Source organism: Pseudopipra pipra, chromosome 1 (genome assembly GCF_036250125.1).
Source record: "Pseudopipra pipra isolate bDixPip1 chromosome 1, bDixPip1.hap1, whole genome shotgun sequence".
Classification (NCBI taxonomy): domain Eukaryota; kingdom Metazoa; phylum Chordata; class Aves; order Passeriformes; family Pipridae; genus Pseudopipra; species Pseudopipra pipra.
Genome location: NC_087549.1, coordinates 61,805,006 through 61,832,882, shown reverse-complemented (window position 1 = coordinate 61,832,882; position 27,877 = coordinate 61,805,006). Strand labels below are relative to the sequence as shown.

The 27,877-nt window shown below is 45.9% G+C and overlaps 1 protein-coding gene and 1 long non-coding RNA gene across 5 annotated transcripts in view; one reads left to right on the top strand and one right to left on the bottom strand.

Annotated features, from left to right (window-relative positions):
• The window catches only part of NR4A3 (nuclear receptor subfamily 4 group A member 3), a 29,708-nt gene extending 10,302 nt beyond the window's left edge, over positions 1–19,406 (bottom strand). Inside the window, exons 1-7 of one of the 3 annotated variants that reach the window (XM_064658611.1) lie at positions 18,997–19,406; positions 16,333–16,494; positions 12,872–13,758; positions 10,523–10,652; positions 9,395–9,567; positions 3,825–4,024; positions 2,459–2,637 (exon numbers count right to left, since the gene is read on the bottom strand). In XM_064658611.1, coding sequence (XP_064514681.1) covers positions 2,459–2,637; positions 3,825–4,024; positions 9,395–9,567; positions 10,523–10,652; positions 12,872–13,756 — 1,567 coding nt within the window. In that variant the 5' untranslated portion in view covers positions 13,757–13,758; positions 16,333–16,494; positions 18,997–19,406. Of the gene's footprint in view, positions 1–2,458; positions 2,638–3,824; positions 4,025–9,394; positions 9,568–10,522; positions 10,653–12,871; positions 13,759–16,332; positions 17,505–17,580; positions 18,901–18,996 lie in introns of those variants that run through there. The other 2 variants (XM_064658600.1, XM_064658592.1) reach the window with 2 other exon arrangements.
• A 1,440-nt stretch (positions 19,407–20,846) lies between these two features.
• LOC135416013 (uncharacterized) lies at positions 20,847–26,663 on the top strand. 2 transcript variants are annotated; one of them, XR_010431391.1, is made up of 4 exons: positions 20,847–22,905; positions 24,188–24,271; positions 24,347–24,385; positions 25,183–26,663. It is a non-coding gene; the product is annotated as an uncharacterized LOC135416013 (long non-coding RNA). The 2 variants fall into 2 exon arrangements; XR_010431390.1 differs by lacking the exon at positions 24,347–24,385.
• Positions 26,664–27,877: the final 1,214 nt, after the last annotated feature.

Below are 27,877 nucleotides of genomic sequence, written 5' to 3'. Positions count from 1 at the left end.
CCCACCAGCACTTTGTGGTGTAGTGTTCTCTTAGCCATAATCACCTGATTTCCTCTTACAGTTTTTTTTTAAATATCGTTCATCATTATACAATACCATCCGTTTTCAGGTGACCAAATTTCTGGCTGAGTCCGTAAGTTAGCTACATGCCCTTGGACATCTGAAACCTCTGAATATGTCACTAGAGCTTTGGTCTAATTTAGATCACATGAAAGTATACACTGTCCTTAAGAGCAAATCAGTAGAGATATACCAGCCCCATGAAATAAAAGAATAAGCAGAAAAGTATATTCATTTTAAACACCATCTCATACAGGTGAGAAAATCAAGAGAAGATTGACAAACACGTAAAATTCTAAAACTTTTATGTACAGAAACAGTCTCCTTTTAAAGGCAACAGTTGCTTGCATTTGTTTAGAAACTTCGGGAAGACCAGCAAAATATAGCAAACTCCTGGAAGGCTTATGATCAAAGAAAGGAAGAAATGTGGGCTGTTACCAATTAAAACCTATTTCTAATTATCTTAGGGTGACCTGAGCCAACCACTGGACAACTTTTGGCAAGCAAGCAGTGTCTAACTGAACAAATTACCATGTTAAAACAGGGCATGATTTTGTAAGGAAAGTTAAGTTTTTGTCCAACACATTTGTTTTTTCTACATTCACTTGGCTTGCTAGGAATTCTGTTCATCGACCTGCATATTCTCTGTCTCCAGGAAGATAACCAAGAACACGCTACCTATGTCTATCTAAAAAGGACATATCTAATATATAGTAAATGATCTAAATCATTGATAGGTGCTATATATATGTGCCTGTATGAGCATATGCATGTATGTAAATATATATGGAGAGAGACAGAACCTGTCCTTGATTTAGAGATACCTAAATACATACACATACATAAATACATTATATATGTATATAAGTATGTATACACATATATGTATGTATTTATAACACATATACGTAAATAGGTGTGAACATATGTCAGTGGACGTTTATATACACAGGAGTAAAAATATTAATTGGGAATGTTCTTTCTCACTTTAACGTACTACTCATTTCGGAAACTTTTTATACAGAGTAAAGCCAACTCCAAAGAGTTACTCTGGTCTTACATGTGTTATCAAAGAAACTAGAATCTGGACCTTAAAGTACCCTTTCCAACTGCAGAAGTAATGAACAGAAATTAATCAAAAAATTGAAAATGCTTTTCTTAAGGAACAAAGAGTTACACACATACACTAACCCTTCACCAAAATGCAGGAAGGAAGCATACTGTGCAAACTCTGAAGCCAAAATCTTGGCCCCACAAATGTCATCAGGAATTGGTCAATTTTAGGTTTTATATTTGTCACTGAGCATTTTATCTCAGTGTTTCCCCAACATTATCTCGTCACGGGTAAAACGAAGACTGCATGTGGTATTTCTGAGCCCACTGCCTGAAAAGTCGTGGATGCCTGAAATGCAGAAGGAAATCAATATCTATCCCAGTGGAGCTTATATCTAGCCCTGGGAAGATCCAGCTCAGGGCACACTGAAGCCCTGTCTCACAGTGATGACACAGTTGCACTGTTATACTACCAGCTTTTCTGAAATGAGTGTGAGGCTCTGTGTAGAGACAACTGCTGCTCCAACTTTCACTGTGTGGTTGTCAGACACCCTTACTCCCAGCTACTCCTGCTGCCATCACTATGCCTCTTCTACTGCAAGAAGCCCAAGGTATGCAGTATGTACTTCAAGAGGCTTTGTTGTTTCAGGAATGAGAAAATTACACTTTAAAAGGTTATGCTCCCCTGTTTTGTACTTACTGGCCAGACTTGGCAGATTCTGACATTAGCTCCCTGCTGTTCATCCCAGGAGGCAGAAGGGGCGATATGGTCACATGCACACCCAAAATCTTTAGTACAGCTGCAGAATGTGACTTTTTTCTCACTATTCTCTGATTTTTCTCTCTCAGAAAAGCAGTGTGTGGAATATCTAGGGTATCCTGGCTACCAAAAGGAGCCTGCCTGCCACATGGAGCAGTTTTTCTGGTCTAGCTACCGTGCTGAGAGATGAGCTATACTAGCTGTATGGCTTCTAGCTCTCGAGCTGCCTTGATATTAGTATTCCTACACAGAAGACCTAGGTCTGGGCATTTCATTAGGCTTTTCTGGGAATTCAGCAAGTATTCTGAATATTTTTGTACAAACTACACAATTTGCTTGGAAGCAGTTTGTTTTTTAGAGGCTATTCCCAGAAAACAATGAAACTGAAAAGAAATAGTTAGATTGCATTTTAATAGAGGTGTCTGATAGCCTAATGTTAATCCATATTTTCAGTGTGGTCATTCCAATACTTAAAAATCATACTCACTTTACCCTGAATATAGCTAAATTAACTGAAATTGCTTGAATCTCCATTAAAGCAAAGCACTGGAGTCTGAAGCTTTCTATTAACAAAGGAGCACTTACCTGTAATCATAGTTAGAGCTGATAGACTTGCTAAGGCTGGGATATCAAGGTTAAGGCTCTTTAAGTTTAAGGAAAAGTCTTTAATAGAGTCGAGCCACTCCCCAAATCCACGAAGGCACTGAAGTCTATGAAGCACAAGTCCATTGCAGAATACAAACTTATCCTCAGCAGTATCAGACCTCAAATAAAAACAATTGAAAAAATTATAAATGCGTCTTCTACTTTACAGCAAAGCGCATAACCAGTATTGAAGCGTCTGTCATTTAAAATCCAAGGCATATTATCCTGAGACATATGTGGGCATTCACGTTTGACAATGTGCTTCTCCCTTGGGGCCAAAGTACAACAAACAAGCTTCTATGATTGCTTACTTCGTAGAGTTATAAGCCTGAGGTTAGCTGTAGCATGTGGTGTAGACTGTCTAATTAGTTAAGATTTTGGTCCTGCCCAAAGGCATAAACAGAGAAGACATTTTACATTAAATACTGTATGTTTGAACCAAAGGAATACTAAGTGAGTGCATTTTGAAATACAAAACTAATAAAAAGAGAGATTCTGCAACTCTCAGCATTTACGTAGTATCATCTGCATTTTTCAGATTGTAAAAATTGATAAGGAAAAAACAATGGAAAATGCATGCAATAATGCACCACAATACACATAACAGCTTAAACTCTTTTATATGAAAACCTGTGCGTAAGAGAGAAATTACAGCCAAGCTCTCCTCTCCTTCCCCTCCCCATTGCCAATATCCCCATTAAAGAACACATGCAAAGGTCATTTTCAACCTAAAGAAACAAGGGCATAATTCAAATCACCAGTTTGCAATTTTGCCAGTCCCCGAGAGTGTTTTCGGGCAAAGTGTCTGAACTAGTGCTACACTGACAAATAGCTTCTTGCTCTACTAAATGACTTGGCATTAAGAATTAAAACAATCTGAACAAGATTTTAAATCATCTTCAACTCTTTCAAAAGGGACAAAGATGTGCATGTGTAAAAGAATGGGGAAAAAAAAAAAGCTTTCACACTGAAGGTGCTTTTCTATAGTCCATGCTTATGAGTATGAAGCAGACTTGCTCAAATAGTATCTGAGGATCAATTTTGATTACTATGTAAAAAGAATATGGGGGAGATCAAATAAAATGAAGCACATTAGCGAGACCTATGCTTTCTTCTTAAATCACCTTCTTGGGTTTTTCTGCAGTGTAAAACAATTTAAACACACTTTGGAGGCAACACGCTGATTTTTTTGTGCTTTTTTGGCACAATTGACCATGTTCAAAGATAGTGCCATATTTATTCCTTAAAAATATTTAGATGGATGATTTTTCACATCACCTTAAGAGGAAATGAAATAAATAGTTACCTGATGGAGAGTCTTAGTACAAACAGCTCCAAAAAAGCTGATTCTATGAGTAATGTCTGATCTTCTTTTGGGAGGTCAGTAAATCCTGGGATTTTTTCTGCCCAGCCTCTAGTTATGTCAATGGAGGCAGTCAGAAGATTATAGAATTGTTGTACATGTTCTGCATCTGTGCCTGCAGCAGCCTGATCAGTGGAACAGTACTAAAATGAAAGCCACAGAAAGCAACGTTATATGCATTTAAGGGCATTCTGTGAAACATACAGCATTATTTGCCCGACAACATTTCCTTCTGTGGCAAAGCTGGTATTATTAACAAAGACATAAAAAGTAGGTCTACATCTATCTACTTATTTGGCTACCTTCAGGCATTTTGCTATTCAAATATATATTGCAAAAATATTTCCATGTGTATAGAAGTATTTTCAAATTTATAACTAAAATATAGTATCACGTTTTAAAAGTACCTACATGCTATTAGTAAACAGAAATAAAAACCTGGTGGGTAGGATAATTTGCGTCACAGTAGAAGAGGAACACTATTTGGCTTACTACAATTTAAACAGTTTTCCCATTGATGAATTTGTCTCAGTATGTCAAAAATGCAGATTTCTTCCAAAACCTCTCAAAGTGCATTTTATCTGACAGTGATAGAGACACATAGGATAAATCATGTTTTATCTGACACATGCAGCATTGCTTCATTTGAATACAGAATTGGTTCAAAGTAAACCAGCTGCCCCATATCACCTCTTTTCCTTCAAATTGAAGCATTTGAGGTTCAGCAGAACCTATTATCCTGCTTATGTGGCCATAACTCTTCCAGGCTACCATTTGACAGTCTCAGCTTGTTCAACTTCCCTGTGACACTCTGACAGTTCCCTCCCCACTATCTCCTACTTCGTCATCAGTGGATCCCTGTCACCCCTGTGACACTGCTCTCCTCTCTCTTGGCAGAAAATACAATGGGAGCTTCCGTGGCTTAGTCTGATTCTGTGCTTGGAAAGCACTCCTGGTTTTCTGAGCAGGTGCTGAATAGTGTGGCATTTATTCTAACAACATCCTCACCATCAGACATCTGGTGGGTTATTTCTGGGAGAGACTTCATACCCACTCTCTCACAGGGACTCAGCCAAATAAAAGTTAGGGTAGTCTCCATGGCTAAAAGTGTGCACACCCTTTGGAAACAATGCAGTTAGGTCTTGAATCCATCAGCCTTAAGGTCACTCTAGCAACTCCCCAAGCCAGAGTAGAAGCAGAAAGATGCACAACCCTTTCCCAATCAGTAACAGTGGGCTGGTAGCCTGGGAGGACATTATTACAGCCATGCCACTTGGGCTGCAGATATCATCCAAGTTGCTAACTGCAACCCAAAAGTCACCTCTGTGCAGGACAGAGAGTGGGGGGCAGCAAGCACAACGTCTTGGGTAGCTGTCCTGTTCTCTGCCTCTCCGAGCTGGAGCTGGTTGCTGTTGGCAGGTGAGGGATGAAGGACACAGTGTCAGAGTTGCTGACTGATGGGAGAACCACAGCAATCCTAGAGACCTCTCACCGTATCTGGGGCACCAGTACAAGTCCTTAATGACTCTGTTTTGCTTACCCAGCACTAACAGCACGAGTTTCTCATGGTAAGCTCCAGCTCACATGCCTAGTCAGCTAGTGAAACACGTGCAATCCTTCTTCTAAAGTACATGTGGAGATAAATTCTGCCCCCCCCAGCTACTCCAAAGGATTCTGTGACAGTGAGGCAGGTAGAGGGCACAATACAGAGAATATGGGGAGTAGTGGTAGAAAAATCTATATGCTGCATCTTTTATATGTTCAGTGCCCCACCTGATTGGAGCATTTGTGGGTGCTCAAGCAGCATGAACCAACTACTCCTGGCACTGGACTGCCGCAAGATGCACTGAGATAATTAGTGGGTAGAAAAAGATAATTTGATTTTTCAGAGACTATGCATGTTCTGGGCTCTCTTAAAGTGAAGCTGCAGAGCAAGGCTCGACAGTGTTCATTTTGACTCTGAGAGATACACTTTGCTGTGCAGGACTGACCTACGACTCCTTCTTTCTACATAGGGAAACCAAACAGGCTGATGGAAACTCCCGCCTCACCTTAGCAGTACACCTCATGTACTGCTAAGGCAACACACATTCTTGATCCTTTGAGCAGTAAAGAGGAGGGAAAAGGAAAGGAAAAGAAAAAAAGTACTGCCCATTGTGAATGGGTTCATTCTAAATATAACTCATCACAACTCAGCACAATTCTGCCAGGTGTTAATTTGTTCCCAGTAGTTATAAAACATTCCTTTAGCAAAAGTAAGGCAAAGTTTTAACATTTTCTAGTGAAGCTGAATGGTGCATTATGTCGCTTAACTGTGAATGCTACAGTATGGTATGCCCCACATAGGGCTCTGAATTAAATGAAATTCATCTAAAAAAATTATAAACTGTATTTGTTATTATAGTCTAGCCCATGAGAGCTATTTTAGAAGAAAGGTAAAAAAACATATGGAATTGCATAATTTTTAGCTGCTGCAATATGTCACCACTCACTACAAAGAGTTAGCACTTACAAAGAATAGTTAAAATAAAATATTATTTACTTGTAACAGGCTTATGAAGATATAAGTAACCATGAACAATATGTATGGTTCAGTTTTATGCACCAAAATCTGTGGGGGTTTTGCATGATTATTTCACTGAGAAGAGGTGATATTTGACCTAACTTGTGACCAAGACAGCTGGTAAGCCTGCCCTTGGTCAGGAGGCGAAAGTACGGAAGGGCTACTATCTGCATTTCTAAACCTGCCCTGTGCAAATTGGAGGCAAACCGGGAGAAAACCAGAAGACAAAGCTCTGCCTCACTCCCTTCCTCAGAGCTCCTCTGGGAATTAAATGAAATCCGACTGTTTCTTAAGGAGGGGGTTGCATGTGTAGCAAGTAACATTAACTTGTATGTTATATCTAAAGAAATTTGAAAAGCCCAATGTTGGGAAGCCCGGTAGCACAACCTAGCTCTACCCGTTGCCTGCTTTCATCAGTCCTTCATCGATGGCTACAGCTGCAAAAGCCTAACAATAACTTTTCTGCACAGAGGAGAAGCTCTGCTCATTTTTCCAAAAGCCAAGATACGTGCTTAATTTTGTGGCTGGGGAAGGGGGGATTGTTGCCTGAATGCTTCACCCCCCCTCTGAAAAGGCAACCATTTCTACTTAAGCTGGTGTCTATTCTCCATGAATAAGGACGGCAAAATATAGGGTCAGTTTCTCATCTCACTTACTTAAAAGTGTGAACTCAGGGAATTGTACTGGTAAACAGGTGTGAGACAGGACTACGGCCCTTGGCAATTGCCTTTTGAAACCAAGTACCTAAATATACTGCTGCTCTGGACTGGTAAGTTAAAACCAGTGCTGAGATGAAAAGCAGCCATGTTCTGAACAGAATTGCTTCCAATATGTTTTGGTGAAATTTTGTAGCTTATGTAATTTAGTTTTTGGGTTGGTTTTTTTTTTGGGTTTTTTTGTGTGTGTCTGTGTCTGTGTGTGTGGGTTTTTTGGGAGGGAAGGGATAGACATTTCCCTCCGAAACATTTATCAATATTTTTAAGACAGTCAACACACTACAGCTTGTAAACATGAAGACCATGCTAAACATTAAGGTCATATCTGCAGAAGTGTCAGGACTGATTCCAAAGCCAGGTTTCCAGATCTGCCTATTTGCGGCGCTCAGCAGGGTCACAGCCTAACTGAACATGCCATAAGTTAGTCTTTACAGGTACACAATTACTCTTCAAAGGAGTTTTTTAGCATTGCAGTGTGTTTATGGCATGTCTTATTTAATTAATCTTGTTTTTTGCACAGCATTTGTTAAGATTTCCCCTAACTTTTCAAAATAAGTATATAAGGGTTTATGAAAAATGTAAGAATCTATTAATTTCTTGTAGAATATTTTGGTGTTTTCAGTATCACTGGGTATAACAGACTATTATATATTTTATTGTAAAAAAAAACTTAGATATTAATATGTTCTAACAGACAATCATACTTAATCTTTCAGATACCAAGACTAAATTAATATACTGTCAATCATATGCTTCCTGTAATGTCCAACAGAATTGTTCAGCAATTAAATCTATGGGCTGTTTTCATTAAAAGAGGAATAATTACTGCAGGATAAAGAAAAAAGTCATATAGAAATACATAGTTTTCTTTTCAGTTTTTTGTAAATGCAAAAGAACTTTATATCAATAACTAAATAAAAACCTATGGTTAGATACTGCTTTCATGGCTTGGGCTAATATATGTCTGCAATTCTGTGGAACCCAGCAGATTTCTGTCAAAGAGCACAGCTTGTCACACATCTTAGTATTAGCAGAATGACCCCCGAGATATTCTGGGTCAGTTAAGGTACATGGAAATTTGGCTAATGCATTCTACCCCTAGAAGGCTGTCAGATGTTGAACAGTTAGATTCTTAATAATAACTTGGAAAATTATATGATTTAATACTTACATATTAGCTTGAAGGAAATATATTACAGCATGCTTAAAATTACTAAATTATATATTTAAGTATAGTCTAAAATAGAATAATGCAATTTTTATATATTGCAATCAAATATGTTTTAGGATTAAATATTACTTAGCAACAAGTGATAAATGGTCAATGTATATATTGTCTGAGTATAGCTGCTATTTTTTACAGTCTCAGATGTAATCATATATCATTAAGGGGAAAGAATTTGATCTTATTTTTCCTTAGTTCTGTTTTTTTCTTTTCTTATATCAATGTGCCTAAAAAATGTATTTAACAAGCCACTTCAATGCCCTGTATTTTAATAACCATAGAACATTTTTATCAGCTTTCAAAATATTCCATGAATATTTAAATGGCGACTATGATACATTAAAGAACAAGGGTAAATAAATATACAAACTCTGGTAAAGCTTTGCTGAGATACTTTTTCAGAATTTTGATTTTAAAAGGTATGTTTTTAAAAATGTGAATTTAACTGAAGAAATATTCATGCTGGGGTATCCAAAGCCATTCCTGGTCCCATTTAAGTAATAGCAAAATTCATACTGATTTCAATAGAAATGGTCTTATCCATCCAGGTCCAATCCATTGTGCAGCCCTTATATCTGCATATTAGGGAAATACTATTAAATTTTAGGCTTCAGAACCTGGAAGTTAGGATATTGGACATATGAGTACTGCTCCTGAGTTTGGTAGGTTAATCAATCTCATCGCTAGTGTTTTGGCACAGGCTTTTTGCAACAAGAATGCTCTATTTATCCACGTATTTTTGCTTTCACTCACCCATCAAATATACTGCATATGATTTTGTGATTGAGATCCTCACAGTGAACAGTTACTAACACTAATTTCTACTGCACTTCCTTTCCTCTCATTGTCCACCTGTCACAAAAAGACAATGACTGGCTGGACCAATTTCTACTCTCATCCAAATTTCAAACTTAAGTTAATTTCAGCAAAAAACAGCCGGCAAGTAGAAATGCAGCTCACAAATCATTTCTAAGCGGAGAGCAAACAGTGAAGGAAAAGTGAGACATACTCTTGAATAGTCAAGCTCCCTGGGCGTGGAGTCGGTTAAAGCTCGTACGAGGGCATTCATCATGCTGATGGGAGGAGAAGGTGGGGAGGGCTGGGAGGGTTCTTGCTGTAAGGGGCTCTTTGGTTTGGAAGGCAGCCGACCTCTTCTCCCTTTCAGGCTGTCAGTACGGACAACTAGGGGGAGAAAAACCCAAGAGAATCAGTTGTGAAAATACCAGCAAACAATGGATCAGAATGAACACCCTGCTTTTTTTACGGTAGCCAGCACAGCAAAAATAAGGGTGTTCTCCAGTTTCAGCACATGCTCTTGATGCCTTCAATTGCAAAGGAACACAAATGACACCAAAACTGTGTCAGACCTATGACCGTAAGCAGCAATGTAGCTGCTTACTGAAAGCCCAGCTGTGTTCCTGGTGTCCGTGCTTTGCTTGCAGCACGTCTGTGTGCCCGTATATGTGTGCCCATGACATTCCACTGCTGAAAGAAACCTGAATGTGAAACACAAATTTTAGTGTTCCTACTACCAGTGTCCTTTTTAAATGGCAGAGTCGCTCATTCAAAGTAATTTTAGTTTTCTTGAAGCATTTGAATACAGTCACGCTATACAGCTTATATTATCCATGTCAGTATTTGCAATGGGACTGCTCACACAATATTACTCACATACTTAAATATTTGCAGAATTTGGACTAATGAGTTGATCCTGTTTCCATTTAAATTAATTGCAAATTTACAATCAGCTTATGAGAATGAAACAAGATCCTATGTCAAAATGCACACAATCCAGTGCAGCCCCCGGTGAGATAACAGGGGGAAGCCAATAGCATTATCGAGCAGCATCCAAAGTTAATAAAGGAGACATTTTGGCCAGTGTCAAATTATCCTCTTGTGACCTTGCTGTTCTTGAACTCTGGGGTCTATAGTCTAAATATGATAATAAGGGTGAAAAGCAGAAAATCAATACATTATTACATATAGGCATATTCGGGGTAAGTTATGAATCCCAGTACTGTTGAATTCATTGTAAAGACATCCATGTTGGCATGTGCACACACACACACACACACACACACAGATTCATTAAACATAATATTTCAGTTTCTGGGATGATACTAGCCATAGTCCTTACCTTCTTTAACCATGCCGACACTGAGACACTTCTGAAATCGGCAGTATTGGCATCTGTTACGACGTCTCTTGTCCACTGGACAGTTTTTATTTGCCAGACAAACATATTTTGCATTTTTCTGAACTGTTCTCTGTGAAAATGCAACACAAGTATAGTAAACTGATTGTTTCTTGAGCAACTTAGAACCTGACAAAATGTGTTTTAATTACAACATGAAAAGTGACAGAGCAATTCATATAATTAGATAAAATTAATTTCCTAACACACTAGCCTGCAGGAAAAACAATTTTATTAGTGTTAGCTGCTGACAATGAAAATCATCTAGGATTGTTCTGAAGCAAGTCTCTGGAGACAGGCAACTTTGAATGATAAAATCATATCTGAAATTACCAGGTCATCACATCTACCTTTGGGGATTAGATTATCTCCGCTTTTAATATCCCTTTGGGAACAATTTTCTACTTGGTTCATTCCCTTGATTATTGCTGACCTTATTAAAATAAAATCAAAATGATCTGCAATGTACTTCTCTTGCTATCACTATTGTTAGTCAAATACCACAATAACTGGTTTGGTTAGCCATTAAAATCATCAGGGAGAAAAATAAAAATACCAGAAACCCCTACAAAATATGTTTAGCTAAATATTCTGGGAAAGCTAGCCTGACCTGGGGGAAAAAAAACCAGACAGAATTATAGTGTAGTTATGTACATTTAATTAACTCTAAAATGATCTTGAAAAATATAGAATAAATTTAAAATATGTAAAAACCTGGTAAGCTTTGGAAGAATATAACAAATGTTGATGCAAAAATGTATTGTGTTTCCACACTTAAAATCAGATATAATAAATAACAATAATCAATAAATAACATCAAAAAAGACATTAACAAGAAAGACAACAGGAACAAATTTATCAACTCAATGTTCAATATTAAATTTTCATTCAATATTAAATTAATGCATAATACATAAATTTCATAATCTGTGTTCATTATCAAATAACAGCTCCAATGTACTAAATATAAGAGACCCAGCAAATATTGTTCATTGTGATTTGGAGCTGAAAACAGTTTAATTTTGCAGAATAAGCTCTAGATACTGTTACAAATCAAGGATATGCTATTAATTTCCACAGTGGCAGGTTTGGGCTCATAAGAGCTGCTATTTCCAGGTTATTTGTGTTCCCTCTTCTAGTTATATTTAAATAACAAATCAGTTTTATAGCAGATGTGTATGTTACCATGTTGTCAAAGGATTATTATTAAGTAACATGGCCAGCTCCACCTACAATAATAAAACAAATATTGTAAACCCTCCCCACAAATATTTTGGGACTGGTTTTTTTCCTGTTGTATCTTTTACCACAACAGGGGCATGACTGATGTCTTAGCAGTAAGGAATGTACCAAATCAAACCCAAATGTATCAAATCTTAAACCTGCTGCCTAGAACCATTCTACCAAAAGTCTATCCCAAGCTCTTCACTTAAGCCATTTTTGAAAATAATGGTGGAATCTGAGTTCAGACTGCTGAATGGAAATTACAAAGCACCCAAATCTAGGAGCAAAAGGGTGTATTCAACTCCTAAAAATGTAAGCACAAAGTTTCCACTGAGAAACTGCTTTAAGTTATTTGTGTTGCTATTCAGCTGCAAAGCTGCCTTCCTTGCAGAGCAGGCACCAGGACTCTGTGTGGTGCTTAGTCACTGCTCTGCAATCAGCTTTCCACTGGTGAGGGCTCACTGGGCTCCTGAACTGAAGGGTAACAACGAGGCAGCAACCAAATGCAACTAGAAGTGCTTGGGTTTGTCCCATATGTGAAACCAGTTTCTTCCTGGTGCTGACCCACCCTGCAGCCCTCCTCACCCCAAGTGCCCCAGGGCAACAAACGGCACTGCTGCCATCCCCTAAAACATCCGGCGGACTCTACGCTTTCAGGGTTTCTTTTTTCACCAAAAAACAATGTTTAATTGGACTGGGTGAGTGAGTAAAACCCACGTTGAATGTACTCCAGGTAGTTTCATTACAGAATATAAGCAGTTTACAGCTCAGACAGGGGTGACCCGTGCTCTGTTGAAGGATGCTGGCAGACCAGAGATATGGTTTGCCCAGCTCACTGCCATGTCCTTTTCTCGGCTAAAACTGGCTGATCCTTTTATCCTACGGAGGGCTTGCTTTGGCCTTTTTCAAAAACTTTGGGTGGGTGGCCATTCCACCCTGCTGGGGGGCCTGAGTTTTAACACACAGTGCCCCAGAACCCCCAGGTCAGGACCAGGAGCATGCAGGGGCAGGTGGGGAGGGAAGTGAGTTGGGGGGAAGTGGGAGGGGAGTGAACGGCAGAGCTCTCACCTTAAAAAAGCCCTTGCAGCCCTCGCATGTCCGCACCCCGTAGTGCTGGCAGGCGGCATTATCTCCACAGACGGCGCAGGTGCCTTCCCCAGATGAAGAGCTCCTGCTGGGTGGAGACGGGAGGCCACTGCTGCCACTTCCGCTGCTCTCACCCATCAGGCTGGAGGTGGCTGCGTTGAGGCCGAGCGGTGAGAAGGCTAAGGAGGCTGGTCTTTTGGCCAGGTGGAGCCCGTAGGAATGGCCCTCCATGGGAGCCTGGCTGGCGGTGGGTCTGTCAGAGCCCAGGGGCAGGCTCAGGGAGGCAGGGTCATAGCACATGTGGGCTGCCGCGGACGGAGTGTGCGGAGGCGAGTGCTTGAAGTGGAACAGAGGGAAGCGTGGAGGCACGGTCTTCATGGGAGTGGCGTCCATCAGGTGGCCAGGAGGCAAGCAGGTCTGCGTGGGCTGCAGCGGAGGTTCGTCCCACAGGCTCTGGTGAGCGGGGAAGCCGGGTGTGGTGGGAGTGGAGGGTGGAGATTGCTTGAAGTACATGGAAGTGCTGGGCATCCCCTCATCTGTGGATGGGGGCAGTGAGGGCTGGTATGGGGACAGCCGGGTGTCTTCCATCTTTATGAGGGGCCTCTGGCCAGAGGAGGCAGATTGCATTTGGTAGAGGCAGGAAGGCTTGAGCTCATAGCTGCCAGAATAACCCTCCATAAAGGTGCTGAAGCTGGGAAGGGAGGTGGTGGCAGTGGCAGTGATTTCGGTACTGCTCAGGTCCATGGTCAGCTTGGCATAGTCAGGGTTCATGATGTCTGAGCTGTACTCCGAGCCATACGCGTAGGTCTGAGATGCATAATTTGAACCGGGTGGTGAAGGACTATACTGCGCTTGCACACAGGGCATATCTGCAAGGGCAAAGGGGGACGTTAACAACAAGCCCAGTGCACCAAAGCCATGGCCTGGGCCCTCACAAACTTCTTTCCTAGAAGTTCTCCCACAATTCAGAGCTCAGTTAAGATATCCAGCTCCCGTTCTCACCTGGACAGAGGGCATTTAAATTAGCCTCGAGCCTTTGCATTTCAACAAGAAATATGTATCAGGGATCGACTAAGCATTAGGTATTAGGGAGCCTGCTCTCATCCAGTCACAGGAGGAACTCAATTTTATACCAGTGTCAGTGAGAGAAGAATCCACCTCAAGCTGCCCTACATCTGCTGCTTAATATACACAGTTGTCAATGAGAATTAGATAAGCAGAATGAAAAGTTTATGACTCTATTTCAGTATGTGTGCAATCATGCTGTAAAATTTTCATGAAGGGTAAATGAGATTATCAAATGCATAATATTAAAAATTATATTTATTTTAAAAGAAGAAGCATCTGTATCGCATATCAGAGGAATTACTCAAATCACAGGGTTTGCTACTCCCGACTTGCAAGGATCAATTTTGCTTACTCAACTCTGGGCCTTTGAAGAATATTTCTGATCAGTTAATAATTGAAGGTTGCTGTCTAATTAGTAGTTTTAAGGCTTATCTGTAGTAGAATGTTATCCTTAAAAAAGCGGCAGGTACACCGTATCCTTAAATTTGCAAAAATAAAAAGTATGTGGTATTTCTGTTTTTATGGGAAAGCAAGGTTGAGGCCACTAATAGAGTTGTTTTTATCCATTAGTCATAAAAGTTAATGCGGTTCACTGATAGCTGGGATGGTTGAAGCAGCACAGTGCCTGGCTATAAAGATCTGATTGTTTTTTTCTTTTACATTTCCTACTGGTCTGCTATTTCATTTGCTGGTCACAGGAAATAATGGACCCAGTTCTGCAATTCATTGAGGTTTGCCTGACTAAACACTGTGAGATTCAATATTTTCAACCCAAATTAAAAGTGTGTTGTGTATTTTGGTTCCAAAGCAGAGGAATAAAATGTGTCAATTAGTATAAATTTTCTCACAAAGAGAAAAGTAAATATGGATAAAATGTATATCAAAATTAAGTGCAGTTCATCTCTTCTTAATCATGGTAATTTATATTGCAAAAGTACTTGAGAAGTAATTCATGCTAAAAAAACCCAACAAACCTGCCTTGAAAATAATGAGGTTTTCCTCATTATTTTAAGAACTCCTTTCACTTACAATTTTAAAGTATTCATTTGAGTCTGGCATGCAGGAATCCAAATAATTTGTGTTAAATCAACTTTTAATTCTTTCCTGCCCACTTTGCAGATAAACATATTTAAACTAAGTACCAGATTTCAATTATCATGCTGTCACAAACCATTTAGATCTTTCTTCTTCTCAAGAAAACATTAAAAAATGAGAAAAAAAATGTTGCTGTTTCCTGAATAAAGACCTTCCTGCTCATAAATCCAAAAGCTTGAAGAAAAAAGCTGGACGACCCTTTCCCAAGCCTTGCCTCCCAACGTTATTTATATATTATTCTACTGTTCTCTTTTTTTCCCTATCAATTTCTGTCCATGCCATTCCATGCACACACATTTCCTGGCAAGTCCTATCACTATCATTTGTTAGTTTAAGGACCGTCTGTTAAAACATAGCGATTAGTGCTTAATCAAATAAAAAGGGAAAGAAATTCTTTCCACACCCCTCCACTAAAAACTGACTGAGGAACACAACCGAGTGAGTGGACAGATAATGTGACAAGTGGACATGTGGATTCATGGCTTTATGAAGGAATAAGGCTTTTTTGCTAGTTCACAAAGTGAGCAGTTCAGGGAAACAGATTATTATGCCTTTTTTCCCTGCATTTTTCTGAGCATAACAGGGTTATGTCACTGAATTCTGTGCAAAGTGGAGTGAAAAAACAGAAGTCTAAAATAAGTCTGATCTGAGGACTGAAAAAATATTCCTAACCTAAAGGTCTGGTCTCTCCTGGCTCTGTGGGACTCCTCCTACCTCGCTCTTTGCCAGTGCACTTGACTAATTCTAACCCCTACTTTTCCACTTAGGGCAGCAGTATTAATTCCCCTGCAAAGCAAATAACCTGGGTTTTTTATCTTCTTTATCCAATAATATTAAAAAAAGCCCCACGAGAGGTGCACTGAACAGCAACCTGTCATCAAAGCCCAATGAAAGGGGAAAAGAATCGGGATGGGGACACTGAGAGCTATTAACATACTATTCTGCTATCTTTTCGAGAACTTGAGGTAAGGGGTGCCCAGTTTAACGCCAGGCAAGCTGGGCTCCTCAAAAGGACACTAGCACTCCCACCCATCTTCTCCTTAAATCTGGCACGTCTTTGGCGGGGGGCTCGCAACCCCCGCGTGCCCAGGCACGGCATCGCCAAAAGCGCTGTGCCAAAAGGCAGGCTCTTCCTTCATCCTTTTGGGATTTAAACGCCCCGCGACGTCGGGGTCCTATGATGCCAGAGGGACTTGGGAAGGGTAGGGGCCGCGGCAGGAGCTCTCGCAACCCCTCCCTTCTCCCCATCCTCCCTCTCCTTCCCCGGGGCGGCAGCTTACCTGGCGGGTATCTTGCGCGCTGAATGGTGGGGCTGGAGGTGCGGACGGAGGCGGCGGCGGGCGGCGGCGGTGGCGGCGGCGGGGTGGGTGCCGGCTGGGACCTCTCTGCGGGGGCGGGCCCGGGGCCTGGCCTGGGCGGGGGGCGCTCTTCCGACCCGGGCTCTGTCCGCCGGCGGCGGGGAGACAAGGCACAGTCAGGGGGTGGCGGAGCCCAGGGGGTTAGAGGGGCGCCCCCCCGCCTCCCCCCCGGCGAGGCGCTCCGGGGGGACATGGGGGGACTTCCCCCGCGCTCGCACGGCAACCCCCCACCTCGCCCCGCGGGTGGGAAGGGGGAGCTGGACGGTGAGCGCATTCCTGCCGGCTCCCGCTCCCTCATCACACAAAAGGCAGAGAGCACCGGGCTGGGACAACGGAGTCGACAGTTTGTTCTCCGAGCGAGGAGCCTGGGGAAGGCAAGAGGACAACCCGGGGCGGAGTGACTACAATAAGCGGGGCATCATCCCCGAGCGTCCACTTTCCCGCGAGAACTTTCTCTTGTGGGGGAGCAGGGACCGGGTGTGGAAGCAGGCTGGAAGTTTCTATTCAAGGTACCGGCCAGACGTGGTTACCCTGACATCCCGGCTAGCCCGCGGTGTCTCCGGGCTCCGCTCCTCCATCGCGGGCGCGGGGCTGGGAGCGCAGCCCCGCCGCCTACCCCCGACCCTCCGGATCCTGCGAGCTCGGCCGGGGCTCTGCGGCAGCACGAGAGATGCGCGGCCGCGCCGGCCCCTGCCTACGGGAGCCGCTCCCCGGCGACTCTCTCTCCTTGTCTTTCTCTTGCCTTCCCCGCGCCCCTCGCCTTTGAACCCCCGCCAGCTCCCGGGATGTTAAGTGCCTGTCAGCTCATCCCTTTTTCTCCCGAGGGTTTTGTTCCCTCCCGAGCTCCTGCGAGGCGGCTTCCCGCTCGGCGCGGAGCGCCCTAGGGCTCCTCTGCCCCCCCTGAGCCGCCGGTTACCTAGAGACACTCGCTGCGCTTTTAACCACGCAGCACCCCTCCGGGCTGCCGCCGCTCGAGCCAGGAGCGCAGGGCCGTAAGGGCTGTAAATTACGAGGAAATAACTACCCTTGTCAAAGCTCTTTTCTTCCTCCATGCACTTTACATTCAGCCCCGAGTGACACCCCTCCCCACCCTGTAATACGAGGAGGAAACCGTGAAATACTCCATTGTGATTGTGACTTCTTCAGGCGAGTTTCGAAACCTTCATTTACCCGGGAGGGACTGCGGAGGGGGAAGCTCCATTCAATTAAAAAGTTTCGAGCTCGATTTCCACCGCCGGTTAGCTGGCGATTTTTTTTTTGTTTTTTTGGAGGGGGGAGGGATCGCCCCGAGCCGCACGGTCACTCCAGCAAATATCCACAAGATCGGGTGAGATTCACCTCCGAAGAAACCGTCTGGTCTGGTTTAGTCCATTGTTTTTTATCGGGGCTTGACTCCAGCATACAACGGTCTCCACGGAGGAGAGAAAAATAGGACGAAGAATGTAATCGAGTGAAGCGGCTTGGATAAAAGTTAGCGATTCATTCCCAAACTTTTTTTTCCTGGAGAAAAAAATCCTATCCCAACACACCAGCCTCCCTACATAAAACAGCGTTTTCCGCCCTTTCCCTGGGAAATATCCTCGCACGGAATCCATCGTATCCAAAAATTGCGAGTTAAGTAACAGCGTTTTTAAGTAGCCGCGCTAAGGTGAGCCGCATCTCCGCCCGGGACAGAGTATCGCGATAATGCTGCCCTGATAACCGTCCCCCGACATAATATCACAACCCAGCGCCCGCGCTTTGTCGCCTCTTTCCAAGATTGAAACTTCTTTCGCAGCTATTAAGGGCGAGAAGGCAAAGGCGAGAAGCGCCGCTGGGGCAGGGAGCGGGGCAGCGGCGGCGGAGCCCAGGCTCTCCGCACGGTACCGCCCGTGCTGGGGCACCGCGGCCCCTCGTTAACGCTCCTGACCTCCGAAGGGAAAAATGTACATTTCCTAGGAGCAGATGCCCGGCAGACGTGCCGAGCAAACATCCCAACTCATTTCAATAAAATATGTCACATTCCAGCAATTACCTCTTGGGCGAGCTCTTCGGGCTGCCGAGGGGGGCTGCTGACTCCCAAAGTGAGATATGCTCAACCTGCCCCGCCGTCCCCATTAGACAGTTGAACTTGTGCAAACAGAACCACCTATTTCCCAAGCGCGGCTAAAGGAAAGAGACAAATTGCTGCCATTCATCACCGGCGCTGTAAACTCCCCGCCGCCGCCGGCAGCATCATTTCCATGACAACAACTAGCAGAAATACCTTAGTACCACCGGCTCCGGCTCCCGCTCCTCTCAACCACAGCCCTCCCGTTTGCGAGGGGCAGCGGTGCCCCGGGCACGACGGGAGTTGCCGAGCCGGCAGGGAGTCTCGGAAGTCGAGCGACAAATGAGCATCCACGGGGAGGATGGGGGAGGTGGGGGGGGAAGGTGAGGGAAAAGTTTCAGCGAGAGCCCGGCACGGCAGCGCGTCGGCTTGAGCCACATCGCCCGCCGCCGGCATCTCCCCAGCATCTATCTACCCCGGCGGCACAACTTTCACGGAGTGGGGACACGCCGCGTTGTCCCTCTCCCGTAGCCGCTCCCGCTCACTCGCATACGTACTCGGTTGCTGTGGAGGTTCCGTCTTTACATCTAGTTTGTAGGTGCCCGCTTCCTTAAAGGCGCGTGTAGGCGCTGTCCAGCGGCAGGACCCGAGACACAAAATCCCTCAGACTCCCGGTAGCTGCAGGTCCGGAGGGTGCGTTATCCCGAGGCATGGAAAAGGATTGCAAAAGCCTGAGGAGCCAGGAGCCCGTCCCCGGGCGGAGGGAGGGAGTGAACAGGCGGGCGGGCGAGGGATGCCGAGCGGCCGCCGCCGCCGCCGCCGCGATGTGCCTTTGTGTGTGTGTGCGGCGGGAGCCGGGCCGGGACCTGTGCCCGTGTCCCGGTGCGAGTGCCCCGAGGTGCGCGTGTGCCTGCGCCGGAGAGAGGGGACGGAGGCGCCTCTCTGCGCTGCTCTCCCGCTCCCTCTCTCTGAACGTCATTTATGTGAGAGGAGCCCTAGCGGCCTCTCCATAGAGCGGCTGGAATGCGAAACGTCAATAGTGACGCCATGGGAGCCTGACGCTACTGACCCCCCCCCCGCCCCAGTGTGTGCGCCGCGCTCCCGCCGCACCGCGCCGAGCCCTGCACAGCCGCGCACAGCCGCGCCGAGGTGCGGAGCCGCCGGCAGAGCTGCCGGCAGCGGGACGGGGTTAGCCGGCCGGCCGGCTGCCTCGGGGCCGGCAGCCTGCCACAGCCTGGCGAGTCGCTCCCAAGTCAAATATTTTTATTTTTATTATTATTATTATTATTATTATTATTATTATTATTATTATTATTATTATTATTATTATTATGACAATAACAACGTTAATATATCTTTACTGAAGTGGCTCAAATGAGAAGAGTTTTGCTTAGTTACTTAGTTGCAGTTTCAGTATGAATTATTAAAGGTTTCTTTCACTTTTTTTCACTTTTTATCTTTTTCCGTTTTTTTTTCTTTTTTACTTTTTTTTTCTTACTTTCTTTCTGCCTATTTTTCCCTCTTCTACCATTTTTTTTTCCTTTTCTCCCCCCTTCTTTTCTTTTCTTTTCTTTCGAAACTTTCCAGTGCGCAGGAGCAAGGAGCAGGTTGCGGGGAGGCGCCGCTCACAGAGCGGGCACTCGTGCGAGCGGCCCTGAGAGCGTCCTGGCTCCCGCCCGTGTGTGCCTGTGTCTGTCAGTCTGTGTACCTGTGTCTGTGAGTGTCTGCCTGTGTCCGTGTGCCTGTCCGGGGCACCGGGCTTGGGGCGGATAGGCCCCCCGCCGCCTTGCCCGGTACCGTGTTTACATCCGCTGCCGGCAGCCGGGATGGCCGCGGCTGTCACCGCGGCCGTGCCGGCCAGTGCCGCGGCTGTGCCTCGCACGGAGGGGCTCCGCCAGGCGAGCTGTCTCGACGGACGGGGACAGGGGGAGGGCGAGGCGCCCGCCGCCCCGAGGAGGAGCGACCGGCGGCGGCGGCACTTTCGCTTTGCCTCTCGATGCACCAGCCCGCCACCGGCACAGCCGCGGAACCCGGGAGGCGAAGCTGGGGCTGGCACAGCACTCGGCGGACGCCGCGGACCCGCGGTCGCGTCCGAGACCGGGATCCTCTTCCCGAGGCGGTGCTCGCCGTCCCCTCGCGGGCGCCGGGGCGTCCCCCCCTCCCTCCCTTCCCTCCCTGCCTGCCGGCGATGCCGGCGGCGCTGCCAGGCCCCGCTCCCCCCGCGGGGGATCCCGCCGGGCTCCCCGCGCGGCCGCGCTCCCCCTGCAGCCGCCGCCGGCCCCCGGCGGGGCCCGGCCCGCGCGCCCACGTCACCACCCTCGTGCCGCCGCCGCGGCCAATCCACGCACAGGACGCGGCGGGCCCCGCACGGCGGGGCGGGGCGCGGCGGGGCTGACGCACGGCGGCCGCGTCATTGACGCAAGCGGCGCTGCTAAATTTAGCGCCGCCGGGCCCCGCGCGGGGCGCTCGGGATCGCGCGCGGGGGAGGAGGCGGGGCCGCGGCCCATTGAGTGGCGGCGGCGGGCGGGCGCGCGGGGCTATTTTTGGCACACCCCCCCCCCCAACTCCCCCCCTCCTTCCCGGGTTGTGATCCGGCCAAACCAAATATAGATGCGGGCGGGTATTTATAGCGCCGGCGAGTCCCATTGTCGTGGGGCCACGCCCCCGCCCGGCTTCCTCTGCGCAGGGGGTGGAGTGCGGGGCAAAGGACGGGGGGGATCCCGACAAGCACCCGAACACCTCTCTGGCAGCCCCTCCGGAGAGGAAAAGCCGCTGTTGGACGCTGTCGGAGGCCGTCTGACCCGACTCTCTTCTCCCACTCTCCCCCCTAAAAAAGGCGTGTCGGGCCGCGTTTGGCGGCGGGGCTTCCCCTCCGCATGGCCTGCTCGGGACGATTACCTCGGTGCAGCGTGCTGTTATCCCATCCCATCACATCCCATCCCCATCCCATCCCTGCCTGCCCCACCCGGCGAACCACTGTTGACATTCCCGACCCGCGGCCAAGCGCCTGCTGCGGTGGAGCAGCGGGGGGCTGGGGGGCTCGGGGTGGAGGGTGGCGGAGGAGCTGGAGGCAGGATCACCCCCCTGCCCCGGCGGCGAGGGACGCGCGGGGTGTTTCCGCGGCGGGGATGCCCCGCTCGGCCGGCCGTGGCGGGGATACCCCCTGCCTGACGCAACGGAGCGGAGCAGGGGCGGCGGCGGGCACGGCGCATAGCGCCGCGGTGACCTCATGGCAGGAGCGGCGCTGGTTGGGAGTCCTCCCCCCGCCCCCCCCCCCTCCAAACCAGCCCTCCCTCCCCTCCCGCTTGTTGAGTAAGCGCCGGGAGAAGCGAAAATGCCATGACGGGCCGGTGCGCTCATCCTCGGTGCTGACATGCCGCGACAAGGGAGATTCCCTTTGATGCCGCTGCCGGCGTGGGCGGCTGAGGGCAAGGGAAGGGAGAGAGAGAGGGTGGCACTTTCCGCCCACCGCTCACCTCGGGCACCGGCCCTGATAAAAATACTCCGCTTTCCATGCTGTCATTTCTCCTTTGCATCTCGGCCTCTCTGCTGGGAAAGGGACTCCGCGGAGCGGCTCTGCCCTCCGGGACCACTCACCCCCCTCCAAGCGGGCTACCCCCAGGGGGATTAAAGCCCCACTGTCATCCTGAAACTCGCAGCTCCTCACTGAGAGCGCGTGCGAGAACAAAACGTCGGTGCCAGGTCGACGGTCCTAGAAACAGTATTGCCTCCCCCCTCCTGCTTTTCCTCCCCCGAGTACTCCGTTCAACTTCGCAGCTTCCTCGAGCTGTTCCTGTCTCCCACGACGTGAAAATATCGTCATGCGAGAAGGCTAAAAAAAAACCCCAGCCAACAAAACCCACTCCAAACCCAAAACCGGTGGCAAGAGTGTTTTGAAAGCCTTTAAAATAATCTTCGAGGCGCTATTTAAAGAACTGCTACACAGGAAACGGGATATTTGGAGAAAATGATTAGAAAGTGGCGTTGAGAGCGCTACGCGCTTCGGGGAGATGCGGGTGTTGCGCAGGGAGCCGGGCGCTCAGCGGCAGCGGCGCTCAGCCAGGCAGCAGTTCCCTCTGGGGAGAGCACGGTCTGCTGTCCTGCAGTTGTTTGTGACGCAAGAGGTCACTCACTATATGCCGTGTGCTTCCCAAGCGGCGAAAAGGAAGTTCTTCATGCAAGGAACTCCCAATTATTAAGCATAAACACCGAAGCGGAGGGAGAGATAAGGGGCCAGGAACAACACAAGGCAAAATGTCTAACTGATGCGTACGCAGCTTGATTCGCTGGAGGCGATGGTGCAGGAGTGAGGGCCAGCGGATGTCGCTCCCGGGGCTTACTGGATAACTCAGGATAATAAAACAGAGCACTGCAACAAGGGGGGGGGGGAAGCCTTCTGCAATGTGAAGGAGGCCTTGGGAGAAATAAAGCTCCGGGAAGTGTGGAAGATTGTCAAGTGACATTTGGTGGGTGCTGCCAGAGTTGGGGAGACTGATGGTTACACAGGGGCACTGGGAGCAGACAGTGTGGAGAGGCTGAGGGGTTTCAGTGCTCACCCATGCATTTGCATTTATGGCCAACTAACTTGGTGACAACTCCTTATCAGAATCTGCAGTTGGCTTCCCCAAGACCAGAACTTGTACAGCCCAGGCCAGTCATTAGGCTGCAAATTTCTGGGGTCAAGGCAATGAAAATATCACTGGTTTTAGGCTTTTACCACAGGATACCCAAGTCAAAAAAACACAATCCAGAAATCCTGATCAGCTGCCATCTATCTGAAGGCACCTAAATTGGACAGTGATAGGACATGGGGGAATGGCTTTAAGCTGCAGAAGGGCAGGTTGAGATTAGAAGAAATTCTTTACTGTGAAGATGCCAAGGCACTGGAATAGGTTGCCCAGAGAGGTTGTGAACTCCCCATCCCTGAAGATATTTGAGACTAGGCTGGATGGGGCTTTGAACCTGGTCTAGTGGAAGGTTTCGTTGCCTATGACACAGGGGTTGGAACTAGATGATCTTTAGGGTGCCTTCCAACCCAAATCATTCTATGATAGATTCAGTAGTGCCACAAAAATGACACCTAGTCTAACCTCCTATGCAAAGAGTATCCCCTGGGGGTTTTCTTTATAAAATTTCCTATCTTCCTCCAGGGTGTAGAAACCAACTGTTCCTCTGCCTAAATGCCATCTTCTAGGAAAAACCCAAAAGAGGAGTCAGTTGGTGCATCCAAATTATGCAATAGTTCAGTGGTTTCAGCACTTCCACAGAAAATAGAACATCCATTCACATAGTTTGTCTGGGGCAGGGGGCGAGGGTGGGGATGGGGAAACTCAACCTACATTCCCCACCTCCCAGGAGATTGCTGTAATCCCTGCATTGTTCTGGGTGGTATATCACCCACCTGTTTGAAGTGGTGAAGCCACTTTCAGGTTTGTGTGCAAGTGCTGTAGTCTAGTGCTTCAGGCTGTCTGCTGGGATGGAGGAGATCTGCCTATCCATTCCTGCTCCAAGTATGGCTTGTGTTATTTTATATTACACACCTATAGTATAAAAATACTATCATGGCCTTAAGCGAACTTTCTTGCCTGACTGAGCACAATTTCTATGTAAAAGCTCCTTTTCCCCTCCATACCTTCCTAGGCAACCAATAACCTGGTGATGAGGCCATTCTCTCACATAAAGGTCAACATGGATATGAGTCTCCTAAAGGGGAGAAAGGAGCTGAATCACAGTTCTTCTGTTTTCTAGGAAGTGGTGTAACTGAAAAAGCTACAGACCCAACAGAAGATAGTACCCACCTCCTTCCAGGTCTGTCTTTGAAAAAGCTCACAGGTGAGCATCTTCAAGGTAGGGTTCTAATACCCTGAGATTTCCTGCAGTCCTAACCTACGTATCCTTGCTCCAGAGGGGTGGGATTTGGGATATAGCTCGTACCAACTTGTTGCAGTAAGTCTGTTTCGTATCCTTTTCTCACCCTGCAAGCATGTGAAGAGTTAGATGATTAATTTGGATTTCTGAATTTGTGGGGATGGGACACTATAAAATACACTGCAGTTTTTAAGCTGGTCATCCTAAAACATCATTGGATTTAGGTCTGAGTCAGAATCCTGCCCTTCAGAGGAAAATTCAGAAAATAAATGTAACAGTTTCTGGCGCTGATCAGGGCGATCAAAGTCTTGAAAACAGGATGTGATCCTGGTCAAAATGACACTTAGCCGAGTTTGATAGCCCAGAACAGCAGCTCTGCCTCAGCTGCCTTATGTGGTTAGGCCAACAAGTTTCTAGATGTGAGGTAGCGTGCTACAACAGGTTGTCAGGACACCCAGTTTATCACTGCTGTATTTCCAAACTGAAAGAGGAACTTATTCCACCTCCTTTGCTTGAAAGTTGTCCTTGTCAAATAGAGGTCATGATGGGGAAGAGGAGAAGGTATATCTTAGCCTACCCCCTGCCAAAACTGAGTCGTAGTCTTGACTAAATTAAGTCTCAATCTAATCTAGCCTGCTGTCACACTTTTACAGTCAAAAAGTTTATCTTTTCTTTTCACAACTAGTTGAAGAAATGGTCGTGTGGTTTATGCTCAGATTTTCCAAATGACTATAACTGGATAGAGGCCATGCATTGGAAATTTTTGCCCCAAAGGAAGAAATTTTGAGAAAGATTCAAATGATTCAAACCCAGTCATTTATGAATGTTAGAAATATGCACAGTATGCTTTGTTCACAATAGCTCTGTTTTCCCAGACAGAAGCTCCACCAACTGGTGGAATTGCCCTGGAATTCTGCAATACCACAGATGGGGAGGCTTGAATATTCCTGGACTGACTCAGCCTGTTCACTTTGCCTGGCTTGTAAGACAATAGACGATTCTTTCTTGCTCGTGGAGATCCAAAATTAAAAGTAAAGGAGGTCACATATGAACAAATAGAACGATTGCCTGTTAGACAAACCCATAGACTGAACTGTGATCATATTAAGCAAGAGGAGCTGTTGAGAGCATAATTCCTGCTGACCACGTAAGAGCTGATTAGGAATGGGAGAAGCCAGGACCAGACAAGGTTCAGACATGCAAGCATAGCAGATTATTAAACAAGGAGATGAAGGAGCATTCAGAGGGATCTTAAATTAAGTACATTAATTATGTAATAATGAAGCAGCTTTAAACTGGATTTATAATGGATACAAAAGAACTGCATTTTGCATTGGCCTTGATACTTTCAAAGGGACAATCTTACTTGATTGTGCTCACTTAAAGAAAAATTAGAGAGGGGAAGAAAATAAAAAAAGCTCAAGCTCATCTTACCCTAGGCAAATATCTCAAAGACTGTATTGTTTATTACAGAGAGATGGATTTTAAAAAAGGATCAAGGCCATGGGGATGGTTTATAATATTTTAAAAATATCATAAAATTCTATAAGTTAATAATTAGTTAATATTTTTAATAAAAACTAACATTTCCCCCTCCATCTTGTAAGTAGTAAAATAATGGCAATTAATAAAATAATAGCAATTATCATTATTATTTTTATGGCTTCCTTTTGAGCCCTTCATTTCTAAATTTAATTCTTGACTGGATTGAGAATCTTTATTCCTAAGAAGGAGTCTCTTTACTTACCACATGGAGTACTACACAAACACAACTGTAAAGAAAATAACAAGTTACATCAGATAATAATTTAGGCTTGTTCTGCAGGCACTGCCTTTTTGGCAGACCTTCTGTTTGTCTCCTCAAAAACATCAACTTGTTATTTATTTACTTTTCCTAATATCTTTCTGTGAGCAGAAGCTTTTCAATTTCATCTTCTTTTTATTACTTTGTCTTTCTGGTTACCCTGTTTGTTTTGCTCCTAATGATCTCCAAATCATTTACCTATGTCACCAAGCATTGCGTTTCATTTACTGTCTCTCTCACCTCTTCTTGGGCTACATTTTCTCTCTTTCCTACTATTTCCCTGTTTGTCTCTTTGCCTTCTCACTCCTGTGCTATCCGAACTGCCCATTTCCAAGAACCAAGGGGTAGCACTTCTTCAGCTGTGGTAGGATGAGGGGTTTGAGGAGAGGAGTGGGAAATCTCAGCTGCCAAAGCAACTGACTGTCCGGGTTTGGTTTTTGCTTTGTCTCTGTCCTGGCTTGTGCCTTTGTAGAACTCCATTTACCTCTGCTCTGTTTCCCCATCTGTAAAATTACAACAGGGAGTTTAGGAAATAAAGGCACAGAAATGAAAGCTAATTATTATTATTGTTTATGTCTTACTAATGCACAGGCCTCAGACCCCTCAATAGCAATGATTCCTTTTTTTTCCTCTTATATAAAGAAATGAATCATTTACCTGAGAGGATCTGGACTATTTCTTTCAGGCTTATCATATCTTAAAGATCAGAAGTGGGCACTAGTATCACGTCACAGGTTAAGAGAGTTTAAGCATCAGCTTTCTTCAATCATGTCTAAACCTTCTGGCGTCTCTGAATCAGCTGAGATACGCTGTTAGAGTGAGCTGATGAAATCAGTTCCATTTCCTCCCCCCTGCCCTTATACAAAAGAACAAATCGTGGTGTATGCACTCTAGGCCTGAACTTACAGCCCTGGCTCCAGGAACAGGGTGATGAGCTCAGAGTCTAGTATTTGGGGTTGTGAAAATCATCTTGAAATCCAAACTTGAATGAAACTGGCAAGTCATGGCTGCCGTAGCCCATTGCGGGCTGGAAATGTCATCCCTGGAGCTGTGTTACACACGCTGCTCTGTGCAGCCCTCTGGAGATGGTGGGAGTGAGGAGTGCCAAAACAAACTTACAAACACAAGGAGCAAAGTGCACTGAGCACAGGTGTGCTGCTTAGGTGTTGTGGTTTAACCTGGCAGGTAGCTAAACACCACACAGCCGCTGGCTCACACTTCCCATCGCCCTCCCCTCCCCCAGCAGGATGGGGGAGAGAACTGGGGGGGAAAAAGTAAAATTAATGGGTTGAGATAAAGACAGTTTAATAGGAGAGAAACGGAAGGGAAAGCACTACTACTACTACTACTACTACCACCACCACTAATTAGAATATACAAAACAAGCAATGCACAGTGCAATTGCTCACCACCTGCTGACCGATCCTCAGCCCGTTCCCAAGCAGCGCACCCCAGCCAGCTTTCCCCCAGCTCTATATGCTGAGCATGATGCCATATGGTATGGAATGTCTCTTTGGTCAGTTAGGGTCAGCTGTACATGCTGTGTCCCCTCCCAACTTCTTGTGCACCCTCAGTCCACTCACTGGTGGGTTTGTGCGAGAAACTGAAAAGTCCTTAACTTAGTGTATGCACTGCTCAGCAACAACCAAAACATCAGTGTGTTATCAACATTATTCTCATCCTAAATCTAAAACACAGCACTATTACAGATACTGGGAAGAAAATTAACTTCTTCCCAGCCAAAACCAGGTCATTAGGGAAGCTTA